Below are 12,500 nucleotides of genomic sequence, written 5' to 3'. Positions count from 1 at the left end.
ATATAGATATATAGATATGTAGATAAAAAAAAAAAATAATAAAATAAATAAATAAATAGTAATAATAGTAAAAAAAAAAAAAAAACCTATTCATGTCCATATTGTACATATATAATCACATAACACACAAAATAAATAAATAAACAAAAAAAGTGAATACAGGGTAAATATTTACAGAGAGCATTGCTTAAGTACAGGAGTTTAGTTTTTGTCCCTCATGATGTGACAGGAGGACACATACTGCGCTGCGAGCTGGACACACTTCTCTTTCTCTCCCAAAATATAACTGAGTTTGTCAATGTCGCTTGCTTGCCTGAATTCTGGCAGAATTTGAGCTATTTGGGTAAAGTAGTTGTCTCTAATGTGTTCATATTTGCTGCAGTGTGTGAGGAAGTGCAGCTCGTCCTCTACGAGTCTCTCTGTGCAGTGAGGACACAGTCGGAGCTCTCTCTCTCTCCAGCTGTGTTTGTGTCGGCCCGTCTCCACACACACACACACACACACACACACACACACACACACACACACACACACACACACACACACTCACACTCTCTCTCTGTGCAGTGAGGACACAGTCGGAGCTCTCTCTCTCTCCAGCTGTGTTTGTGTCGGCCCGTCTCCACACACAGACGGTGATCACTCAGACGATACTTCGTCAGGAGCTTTCTCTTACTATAGTCTTTCATTTTGATCAAGTAAGGTGCCAATTGATAGCCAGTCTTTAATCTATAGAAGTATTTTAATTTGTTAATTTGTTCTACTTTGACCTGCCAATCATAGATGTATTCTTCCTGGGTTAGTTTTACAATTTCTTTAACTTTTGCGTGTCTTAATTGAATGGTTGAGCTGAGTTGGTGTTTTTCCACTAAATAGTGCGTGGGGTCACTCTCTGGGTGTCCTGTCCTGTACATAAGAGCGCAGTGATGGTAATCATCTGTCCGTGTGTCTGATAGATGGAACCAGAACTTGGCTGTTCTCTTCTGGATCTCTGCTAGAAGAGGGAATCTGCCCAGTTCTGCCCTGCAGCCGAGACTAGGGGCGTTTCTGTGAAGTCCCAGGTTGTTCTTGCAGAACTCCAGGTGGAACATTTCAGTGGGTCTTTTATCCCACGATGTGTAGTTTAATTTAAATTTGGGGCCCCAGATCTCACAACCGTATAGAAGAATGGGTTTGATGATGCTGTCGAAGATTTTTAGCCATAATTTAATAGGTGGGTTGAATTTGAACAAAGATTTTCTAATAGTGTAATAAGCCCTGCGTGCCTTATCAGTCAGATGTTTTATTGCCAGGTCAAACTGACCAGAAGCTGAGATAGTGAGACCCAAATAATTATAACATGTCACATGATTAAGAAGTGTTCCCCCGATTGTAAAACTATATTTTTTGTCAGTAAGCCGAGGTTTTTTCTGAAAGATGATAATTTTGGATTTCTCCATGTTTATTGGTAAGGCCCAGTCTCTACTGTAATCTTCTAAAAGCGAGAGGCTTTGGTGTAGCCCCTCTTCATGAGGTGACAAGAGCAGAAGATCGTCAGCGTACAGGAGACATTTGATTTCTCTGCCCTCGAGGGTCAGACCAGGGCAAGGGGACTTCTCAAGTGCTGATGCCAGTTCATTAATATAGATATTAAACAGAGTCGGGCTGAGGCTACAGCCTTGACGCACTCCTTTGTTCTGACTGAAATAATCAGTACGTCTGTCGTTGATCTTGACACAGCATTTGTTCCCGTTGTATATGTCCTTTATGATGTCATATGTCTTTCCTCCTATTCCGCTCTGAATCAGTTTTAGAAAAAGTCCATTGTGCCATACCGAATCAAAGGCTTTTTTAAAATCAATGAAGCAGCCAAATATTTTTCCTTGTTTTGTTTGATGAACATATTTTTCTATGAGTGTGTGGAGTGTGTAAATGTGATTTGAAGTTCTCTGTTTTGGCATAAATCCAATTTGACAATTGTTTAAAATCTTGTGTTCTTGGATGAACTGAATTAATCTCTCATTGATGATGGAGCAGAATAGTTTTCCGAGGTTACTGCTCACTGTGATGCCTCTATAATTATTTGGGTCATACTTTTCACCTTGTTTAAAAATCGGGGTTATCACGTTCTCTTTCCAGATCTCAGGAAAGTGTCCAGATTTTAATAAGAGATTGAATAATGTTAGGATAGCAAGTCTCAGTTTGGGGCTGCTGTGTTTCAGCATTTCATTAGAAATTCCATCTAAGCCACTTGATTTCTTATTTTTGAGGGATTTCATCTTCTCTGTCAGTTCAGTTAATTCTATGGGCTTGTCTAAATGATTGAGCTGCTCTTTTCTCGTGTATTCCAGGTTATTTAGTTGGGAGGTCAGATGTTTTTGGGCGAGGGTTGGTTCGTTTAGAGAATAGAGTTTTCTGAAATGTTCAGTCCAGATGTTTGGGTCATAGATGGGAAGGTGTTTGGCCTCTTTGGATTTATCTAAATTATTCCATAAATCCCAAAAAGAATTTTGATCGATTGCTTCTTCAATTTTGTTTATTTTAATTTTTATGTGGTCAGTTTTCTTCTGTATTAATAGTGACTTGTATAGTTTGAGCATTTCTTGATATGTGGCTCGTATTTGTTGGTTTGCAGGGTCTCTGTGTTTTTTATTTGATAATGATCTTAATTCTTTTCTTAGTTTTTGACAATCTTTATCAAACCAAGCATCTTTAGCGATTTCTTTTTTACATCGGTAATTTGTTCTTTTTCTGAGGGCTTTTCTGACCACTGTAGAAAAGATTTAAGTTAACTGTTTAGTTGCTAAATTGATACTTCTCTTCTCTACACTAAATGTAGTCAGGAGAAATGAGTCTATCATGTTCTCAGCGTGGGTGCTGTGGAGCGCAGCTTCATACTGGGCAGGACTGTCTTTACTCCATATAAATTTGGGGGGGAGCGGATATAATTGAACTTTCTGTTCAGAAGATGGCAGATGATTCCCTGACCTGTTGAGACTGAGGACTATGTGACTGTGGTCTGATAATGGCAGCTGTGGCATCACTGTGAAATAGTTGATCTGACTCTGGTCTAGATCTGTGATGGCGTAATCTACTGTGCTGCTGCCCAGATGTGAGCTGTATGTACATCGGCCCAGAGAGTCACCCGTCATTCTGCCATTCACTATGTACAGGCCCAGGCTTTTGCAGAGCTGCAGGACTTGTTTTCCATGTCTGTTAATCGTGTTGTCATAATTCTGGCGTGTTTTGGTAAAACCTTTTTGCTGATGATGAAGTGAACTGTTAATATATTTGTCCCCATCAGAGCTGATGTAGTCCTGTTCCTTCCCCGTTCTGGCGTTCAGATCCCCCATTAATAGAACTGAACCTCTAGACTGGAAGTAACTGATCTCTGATTGTAGGGTTGAGAAGATGTCTTCATTATAATAAGGCGACTCATATGGGGGGATATATGTGGAACACAGGTACAGGTCCTCATCTAAACACAAAATCTCTTTTTGAATTTTTATCCAAATGTGTGTTTTTCCCTTTTTCATGGGCTGAATATACTGCCACAGATGGTGTTTAAACCAGACTATGATTCCTCCTGAATCTCTTCCGTTTCTAACATCAGGCTGTTTGATTGAGGGGATGCGCAGCTCTCTGTAGTGTGAGGGGGGGGAGGTTTGAGAGTCTAAACGACTCCATGTCTCAAGTAAAATAATTATGTCTGAACTATGTACAGCGTTAATAAAATCAGGATTGGTACTTTTCTCTCCAAAAGCTGAAGAGAACATTCCTTGAATATTATAACTAGTTATTTTAAACGATGACATTGGGAAGTATTGCATTTACCAGAATAATGTATGAATTCATGAACAAATCATGTTTTAAAATATAAATTCATCAATTAAAAAAAAAAAAAAAAAAAAAAAAAAAAAAAAAGCAAAGAGGATATATATATATATATATATATACATAAACATACACACATATATACATATATATATATATACATATAAACACATCACGAGTGAATGAGTTTTACAATTGTCAAATTTGAAAGTAAACAAGTAGAAATAAGTGAAATAAAAGTAATTAAGAAGTAATGATAATTTTTAACTCCAGACACACTGTAAGTAGTTAAGCTAGTAGGTTGTCACAGATCATTTTCAGCATGTTTTTGATCTGGATCAGGTCTCTGGAGTCTGTTCTAGCTCGTCCTGCTGCTACAGCGGCGTAGCTGTCTGACTGAAGCACTCTTACCCTCTCCTCGTGATCACCGAGCGTCTTCGGAGGGGGGCGCAGGGCTGTCTCCTTGATGCTCTTAGCAAACAGTCTCATTCCCTCTCGATGGATGTGGATGTGGTCATATAGATGCTCATGGGTGATGCGCTGATGGTCAGCTATGTGGACATTTGTCATTGAAGCACAGATTCCAGCTATCTTCTCATTGATGGAGTTGATGATGTTTTGTGGCACGTCTCTGCGAGGTAGAAGGGTCGAGATGATGATTTTGGCTCTGGGGTAGATCCTGCTAGCTGTTTGCACTACGTTGGTCAGGGCTTTAGTGACATCTATGTTTCTAGCACTGAGGTCGTTTGTCCCGGTGTGGAGAATGATGTGTGACGGTGCACCGAACCCACCGTCTCGCAGCAGCCTCACAGCTGAGTGTGACGTGGGACACCAGAACTTCTTCACAGATCTCCCCGGAAACAGTCGTCTGGGGTCGAGATGATGGCCGTTGGAATCACAGAGTATAATGATGTTGTCTTGACTCTTCTGTTCTCTGCTGGTGCTCCTGAATGGTGCAGGTGGAGGACTCTGTGTACTGCTGCTGCTCTCTTTCCTCTTGAGCTTGTGAGCGGTTGCAGGAGTGAAGGAGCTCTGAGACGGTGAGCTGACACACTGCTGCTGTTGAGTGGTGTTTGTGCTGTGTGTTTGGGTGCTGACACTCTCTTGGTGTTGTCTTGTGTGGAGCTGGTTTCTGGTCTCCTCCAGCAGTCTCTCCAGTGTGTGGCTGTGTTGTTCTCTTCTCTCACCCTCCTCAGCTCTTGGTGCAGCTCTTGATTGTCCTCCTCCAGTTGTTTTACAGCAGAGCAGAGCTGCTGTATTTGTTGCACACTGTGGTGGCTGGTCAGGTTTAGCAGATGATGGAGGCTCTTTAAACAGACAGAAGTGCTGCTCCAGCTCAGCGATGTTATCTCTCAAAGCCTTGATCTTAGGAGACGCAGGAGTGCTGGAGTGTCTGTGTGTTTGAGGAGTTCCTGAGCTGCTGTCAGAGATGGTAACGGAGCTGGTGCTGGGCACTGTGTGGCTCTTCATTTCAGGATCTTGTTTTATCTTCTGAACCTGGTGTTTAAGGTTTCTGAAGCTCCTCTGGAATTCACTGAGGCTGGTTTCTGCTCCCTGGACCATGACTGTGCCATTATGGTAAAGATTCACAGTCAGCTTTGTGTCGTTCTCTCCTTCCAGAGTGAGTTGTCTGCCTTTGCTGATGCCTCCTTTCCTCACACATGTCATGTTTGAGCAGAGGACGGTGTGCCAGGATGATGTCTGTTCAGTGAAGAACAGCAGGTTACACAGCACTCTGCTGTTTTCTGCTCCACTGTAGTCAGATAGCAGAATCTCTGGGTTCTCCCTCAGCATAATCTCTTTCATCTTTTTCTTGTCTTTTGTAGATTTAATTTCTGCTGGATAGATTATCTCCAACTCCTCTTCATTTTTGAAAAATGCCTCTGCTTTAGTGAGGCCCATGTTGTTCTAACTGAACTAACTGTCACAGAATGTCAGCTTGGCTAACAGTTAACTGCTACAGTGACTTTATATGTCGTTTTTAGTCGATGACAATCTTTTTAAGAGGTCTTACCTTAGAAATCTTCTGCCTCTATTGTTCACAAATAAATGTCCAATTAACTAATTATGATTTGGTTCATGAAAAAATCCATTATCTGGCAAAAATGATGTTGAAATCAGGAGCTGGTATTTTTGCTGCCAACTGCCATCGTAACCGTGGTAACTCACACTCTCTCTCTGTCGCTCTCTCACTCTCTCTCTGTCGCTCTCTCTCACTCACACCCTCTCTCTCACTCAATCACTCTCACTCTCTCTGTCTCTCTCACTCAATCACTCTCACTCTCTCTCTGTCTCTCTCACTCACTCTCTCTCTCTCTCTCTCACTCACACTCTCTCTCTGTCGCTCTCTCACTCTCTCTCTGTCGCTCTCTCTCACTCACACCCTCTCTCTCACTCAATCACTCTCACTCTCTCTCTGTCTCTCTCACTCACTCTCTCTCTCTCTCTCACTCACACTCTCTCTCTGTCGCTCTCTCACTCTCTCTCTGTCGCTCTCTCTCACTCACACCCTCTCTCTCACTCACTCACTCTCTCTCTCTCTCTCTCTCTCCCTCTCTCAGGCTCCGCTGAAGAAGGGCATGTCGCGAGTAGATAAACAGATGCGGCGGATCGCAGACATCAAGCGCCTGACGAAGACGGGTCACGCGGTGAAGATTAGCGTGGAGGGGAACCGCATGCCTCTCTGACGTGCAGTCCTCGATCCTCCAGCGATTCCCACAATGCCGTGTGTCTGTACTCTAGCTGCGTTTGCTCCTCTGGGATCGTTTTGCCCATTGGTTCTGATGTACCTTTCATAATAAACAGTTTCCATGTCCGGTGTTTTACTCCTGTTCTCCTGGCCTTTTCTACTTATATGCAAATAAAAGCCAAAGGAAAAGAATATGATCTCAGAACAAATCCAGTTTATTGATAACGGATGGTTGTATGTTTCTATTTTAAAACTGTAATGTAATTGTATTCCGTAAATAAAACAGAAATAAATCTCGACTGCTTTTGTTGGGAAATGACAAAAAATGTGTCGTGATATATATGAAACATAATTCATGTGAAATTTTTTTTTTGAATTTTTAATTTAAACTTTCCAACAAAATGTACTCTAATGCAAATTTAAAAATATATAATTTTTTACACATTTAAAATTTTATTTTAAACATTTCTTGAGAATTTAATCATATTATCCATAGTGTATGTTCTGAAATGTTTAAAAAAATGAAATGTATTTTTTGGGTTGCTAAAAAATTCACTTCCTTCACTTGGAAATCAATTTGTGATCTTTCAAAAACATCTAAACTTACACATTAAGGAGCGTATTTGCTGAAAAAAGATGACCATAACCTATGATTAAAAAACATTATTATATGAAACAACTTCACTTACAGAACAGATATTTATTATTGTTTTGCATTATTAGCACAGCATGTCAGATAAACTACTGGTCAATTATGTTTTTTTTGAACCGTAAGAAGCAAAACATTGATAACACTTTACAATAAGCTTCCATTACTGCACATTAATAAACCACATTAACTAACATGGAAAAAAATATTTGTTCATTTCAACATTTACTAACACATTAATAAAAGGGTTATTGAGTTAATATTTTATATGCTATAATGCTTTCAAAAATAAATTTTAAATGATATGTAAATATATTTTAAAACATGTTTTGTCCATTCTTTTTATGTTGAAATATATTCGTACATTAACTGTAAATCATAACGGCTTTAAAAAAATATGCATATATTTATACAAATAATAAAAAATGGGCAAACATATGCAGAAAATATATTTACATAAATATATTACAGCAAACATATGTTTTGTTTATTTTAAAATATATAAGATATTTTTGCAAATAATATATATATATATATATATATATATATATATATATATATTCCAGATGGATTACATTGTAAAGCTGCTTGATATTCTTTAATAATAATAATAATAATTATTTGCCATATTTATGTTCACTGTAAATATATTGCTCTCTCTCTCTATATATATATATATCTTTTTTTTTTTTTTTATTAAAAAATGCCAAAAAATATGAATGGGTATAAAGCATTCACATAGATATATTTTAGTATTCACACATTTTTGCTGTTTTAAAATAAAATTAAAAATATTTTTAAAATCTTATCTGTGACCCTTAAATCATAAAATAGATAGGTAAAAATTGTTAGCCTGAATGCACTGTAAGTCGCTTTGGACAAAAACGTCTGCTAAAATGCATAAATTTAAGTCTCTGGGGTATACAAATAGCAATAGCCAAAAATACATTGTATTACAGATTTTTCTTTTATGCCAAAAATCATGTTCCGTGAACATATTTAGTAAATTTCCTACCGTAAATCTAATTTTTGATTAGTAATATGCATTGCTAAGAACTTAATCTGAACAACTTTAAAGATGATTTTCTCAATATGTAGATTTTTTTTGCTCCCTCAGATTCCAGATTTTCAAATAGTTGTATCTCAGACAAATATTGTCCTCCGAACAAACCACACATCAATGGAGAGATCATTTACTCAGCTTTCAGCTGCTGTATAACTCTCTAGACCCTTCAGACTGGTGTTGGATCACATGTGTTTTATCGTATGAGCTTCAGTAGTGGACTGGCTCCGGCTGCGTCCCGATTCCTCTTTCATCATCTCTTCCCGTATCCAGGGTAAGTAGTTTCCCAGTCTGGTGTAAACTCCGTATTTGCCCTCGGCGGCGCATCTCTCGCCCCAGCTCACCACGCCGACCAGGAACCAGGTGCCCCTGTAGTTGACTACGAAGGGGCCTCCGCTGTCCCCTGTGCAGGCGTCCATCTCCTCCAGCAGGTATCCGGCGCAGAACATGTTGTCTGTGATGACGTGCTCGGTGGAGTTGATGCAGCTAATCTGATCGGCTACTGGAAGCACCACCTTCCTCAGGAAGCGGGAGGAGGGCCGCATGAAGCCCGTGGAGCCCCATCCAGACACCAGGCCCTGCTCCCCGGGCTTCAGCAGTCGCGTGGCCAGGTTGGCATCGGGCAGACAGACGGGGACGGAGAAGGGCCCCAGAGTGACGGGACAGGACAGATAGAGCAGAGCGATGTCGCTGTCGAAGGTGTAGTCGTGGAAGTGTGGGTGGACGACGATCTTCTGCACCGTGATCTTCTGCTCGTCTTTGTCTGGACGCATCTTATCATAGTCTCCTGTGCGAACGTCAAACACACGTCTGGGATTAGTGCAACATTACAACACTCCCCAAAAAAATCTAATCTAATTTTATGATGCTTATATATATAGCATATTATATATATGGGTTATCACTACCTCAGACTAAAACCTTTTTAATTTCACTGAAATACAAATAAAAATGAAATTTTTGTCAGTTGTTCAGATTACATTTTCCATTTGTTTAGTTTAAGATGACATGCTAAAATAACTACAACAAAAAAAATATATATATATATATTGTATTTTCCGGACTATAAGTCACACTTTTTTTTCATAGTTTGGCTGGTCCTGCGACTTATAGTCAGGTGCGACTTATTTATCAAAATTAATTTGACATGAACCAAGAGAAATGAACCAAGAGAAAACATTATCGTCTCCAGCCGGGAGAGGGCGCTCTGTGCTGCTCAGTGCTCCTGTAGTCTACACTGAAAACATAGAGCGCACTCTCGCGGCTGGAGATGGTAATGTTTTCTCTTGGTTCTTGGTTCTAAATAAATGCGACTTATAGTCCAGTGCGACTTATATATGTTTTTTCCTCATCATGACGTATTTTTGAACTGATGCGACTTATACTCAGGTGCGACTTATAGTCCGAAAAATATGGTATATATATATATATATATATATATATATATAAAATCATAGTAGGCAAAAAAAAAACACGATTACAGAAAACTGAAAATAACATCTATAAAAATTAACTGAAAAAAATAAAAAAATATTAACAAACACTATAATAGTATTTCAGTCATTGCAAAACAACACACACTCATGCACACACACACACACACACACACACACACACACACACACACACACACACACACACATACACACACACACATACACATATAGATAGAATGATAGATAGATAGAACTTTATTAATTAATGATTTATTACTGTTATTTTGCAATGTGACCTTTTTCATTACAACCAAAGCATTTCCTAACAAATGTTTATAACTATAATGTGAATAAGAAATGTGAATAATTCTTACAGATTACAGATATTGGTGTAGAAATGTTTCTGCTGTATTTATTTATTTACTCATTCCTTCCTTTCACTTGCATACTTATATAATTATATATAAAATCATTATTCTTTTAGGAACACTCACATATACAAAAAAATATGTGACAAAAATTAAATACTGAAAATACAGCGGAACATTAATATTTTAATTCACATTATTTATTAGGATTTAATGAATTAATCTAAAAAGTAAATGTATTATGTTACAGTATGATTTCTATTTCAAATGAATGTTCTTTTGAACTTAGAAAAAAAACTAAACTATATATATATATATATATATATATATATATATATATATATATATATATATACACATAATTCCACATGAAAGTGATTTGTAATCCTTTATCATACACTCATATAGATTGTGAATGGGTGCTACAGACCGATGGTCACGTGATCTGGTGTTTGCTGGAGACAGTGAGCTGCCGTCACGACCCAGCGCTGACTGATCAGAGACCCCCCACAGAAGCCGTACTCATCCTTACGACGAAGAAGAACCTGCAGAAGATCCGGTGCAGCTCATTTAACACAAGCTCTTCATTCAGAGCGATGATGGTCTCCTGAATGTTCGCAGACTTCACTCACCTGCCACGGACTCCCGCCCTGACCCTGCAGCTGACCTCCGACGATGCGTGAGTCCTCCTTCACGCCACTGATGTCACTTCCTGTGTCAGACAGCTCCTGTGATGCTGGATCGGTTTGGTTGGGCTTGTGAGTCGTGTTTACCAGTGAACTGTTTTTATGTGATGAGTGGGTGGAGTTTGTTTTGGTGTGGGTGTGGTTTGCATAATCAGCATCCGTGAGGCTAATATCATCCAGTGAGCGAGACATGATCCCACCAATCCACTGCTTCCCACACGGATACTGCACTAACACACACACACACACAGATACATCTCATCAGTGTGTTAGGTGTTTACTCTTATAAAAACAACCACAGGTCATTTATCATATAAAAAAAATAAAAATAAAAAAAGAAACAGAAAAAGCATAGTTCACCTCAAAAAAAAAAAAAAAAGTTAGCGTTAACTAAAAATGAACATAAAACCATAGAATATATTATTTCATTATTTTACATAAAAAAAAACTTAACAGAAATGAAATCAGATGAAATAAAATAAAAAATACATTACAAATGTAAAACTTATTTTTTTGAAGTACTAACAAATAAAACTAAATCAAGTACAATTAAAAACTAAAACTTAAAACTATATAGACATTTTTAAAAATTTATATAAAAATAAAATAAAATGCATCTATCAATAGTGTATAAATACATACATATATATGTGTGTGTGTGTGTGTGTATATAAATATATATATATACACACACTCATACACACACACACACACACACATATATATATAAACCTGGTATATGAATGCTACGACTACAATATGTATATATCACATACAGATATAAATCTTTATCATATTTGTCTTTAATGTTACAAAATATAGTAATACATAGTAATGGGAACTATTTTGAGTATAAAGACTACAATAAGACATTAGTGATGTAAATTTGTGATTGAAAATGTTATATAACTATAATAATAAAAAATGAAGTCACAGTGCTAATCATGTTAACGGTCCTAAAAAGGCTTTGTTTTATTTCCTTAATGCCCAAATAATTAATTTCTTTGATTTCAAAGTAAAACAAGATTAAGATTCACCGGTAAAAATGTTTTTTTTTTGTTTTTTTATTTTTTTTAATAAATGCAATAAAATTCCACTAAATGCATTCTGCTTGTTTCAGCACTTGTTTGAGTTGAGTAGAGGTGTGTGTTTGTACCTGATGGACTGCAGCTGCGTCCGTCTTCATCCAGCTGATAAGCGTCTGCGCAGCTGCACACAACACCAGCCGTCTGCTCCGACTGACTGCAGTAATGCAGACACCCTCCGTTCTTAAACTTACAGTCAAACATCTCTGAAGACACACAGACACATGGTCAACCTGCTGGCTGTTCGAGAGAAAGACTAAGCAGTCAACAGCTCAAACTATGCAGTGTGTATTCTGCAGTAAATGCAGACGAATGCAGCATGAACCTGTTTGACAGTTTGTCCCGCTGTACTGCGGAGGACAGAGACACTCGCGAATGCCGCGGCTCTCGCTGCAGATTCCTCCATTCAGACACGGGTTAAATCTACACAGATTCAGATCTACACAGGACGACAACTCAATCAGCTCCATCATAATCAGTTTATGCAGAAACGGGTAAATCGAGAAAAGTCTTACTCTGATATTTGTACCAGAACTCCATCTAAAAGAACACAGGGACATGAGAGTCAGACGACAATGATGTGATTGTATTCTTAAAAATAAAAGTTCCATTTAGAACTTAAGAGGTTTTTAAAAAGGTGTGATGTCATAGAAGAATCTTTAAGTCATACAAATATCTTTTTACTCTCTAATTCTTTACAAAAACATTTTT

At 38.1% G+C, this 12,500-nt stretch overlaps 2 protein-coding genes across 5 annotated transcripts in view; one reads left to right on the top strand and one right to left on the bottom strand.

The window, feature by feature from the left end:
- Positions 1-6,580, top strand: part of LOC132123353 (protein IWS1 homolog) — a 23,641-nt gene extending 17,061 nt beyond the window's left edge. For both annotated transcript variants that reach the window (XM_059533906.1, XM_059533907.1), the window contains exon 15: positions 6,375-6,580. In XM_059533906.1, coding sequence (XP_059389889.1) covers positions 6,375-6,500 — 126 coding nt within the window. In that variant the 3' untranslated portion in view covers positions 6,501-6,580. The remainder of the gene's footprint in view (positions 1-6,374) is intronic.
- A 1,471-nt stretch (positions 6,581-8,051) lies between these two features.
- Positions 8,052-12,500, bottom strand: part of LOC132123351 (coagulation factor X) — a 9,123-nt gene continuing 4,674 nt past the window's right edge. For 2 of the 3 annotated variants that reach the window (XM_059533902.1, XM_059533903.1), the window contains exons 4-9: positions 12,305-12,329; positions 12,115-12,228; positions 11,861-11,995; positions 10,651-10,934; positions 10,449-10,563; positions 8,052-9,001 (exon numbers count right to left, since the gene is read on the bottom strand). In XM_059533902.1, coding sequence (XP_059389885.1) covers positions 8,400-9,001; positions 10,449-10,563; positions 10,651-10,934; positions 11,861-11,995; positions 12,115-12,228; positions 12,305-12,329 — 1,275 coding nt within the window. In that variant the 3' untranslated portion in view covers positions 8,052-8,399. The remainder of the gene's footprint in view (positions 9,002-10,448; positions 10,564-10,650; positions 10,935-11,860; positions 11,996-12,114; positions 12,229-12,304; positions 12,330-12,500) is intronic. The other variant, XM_059533904.1, reaches the window with a different exon arrangement.

The sequence above is a fragment of the Carassius carassius genome, chromosome 41 (assembly GCF_963082965.1).
Source record: "Carassius carassius chromosome 41, fCarCar2.1, whole genome shotgun sequence".
Classification (NCBI taxonomy): domain Eukaryota; kingdom Metazoa; phylum Chordata; class Actinopteri; order Cypriniformes; family Cyprinidae; genus Carassius; species Carassius carassius.
This window is presented reverse-complemented; position numbering and strand designations above follow the sequence as displayed.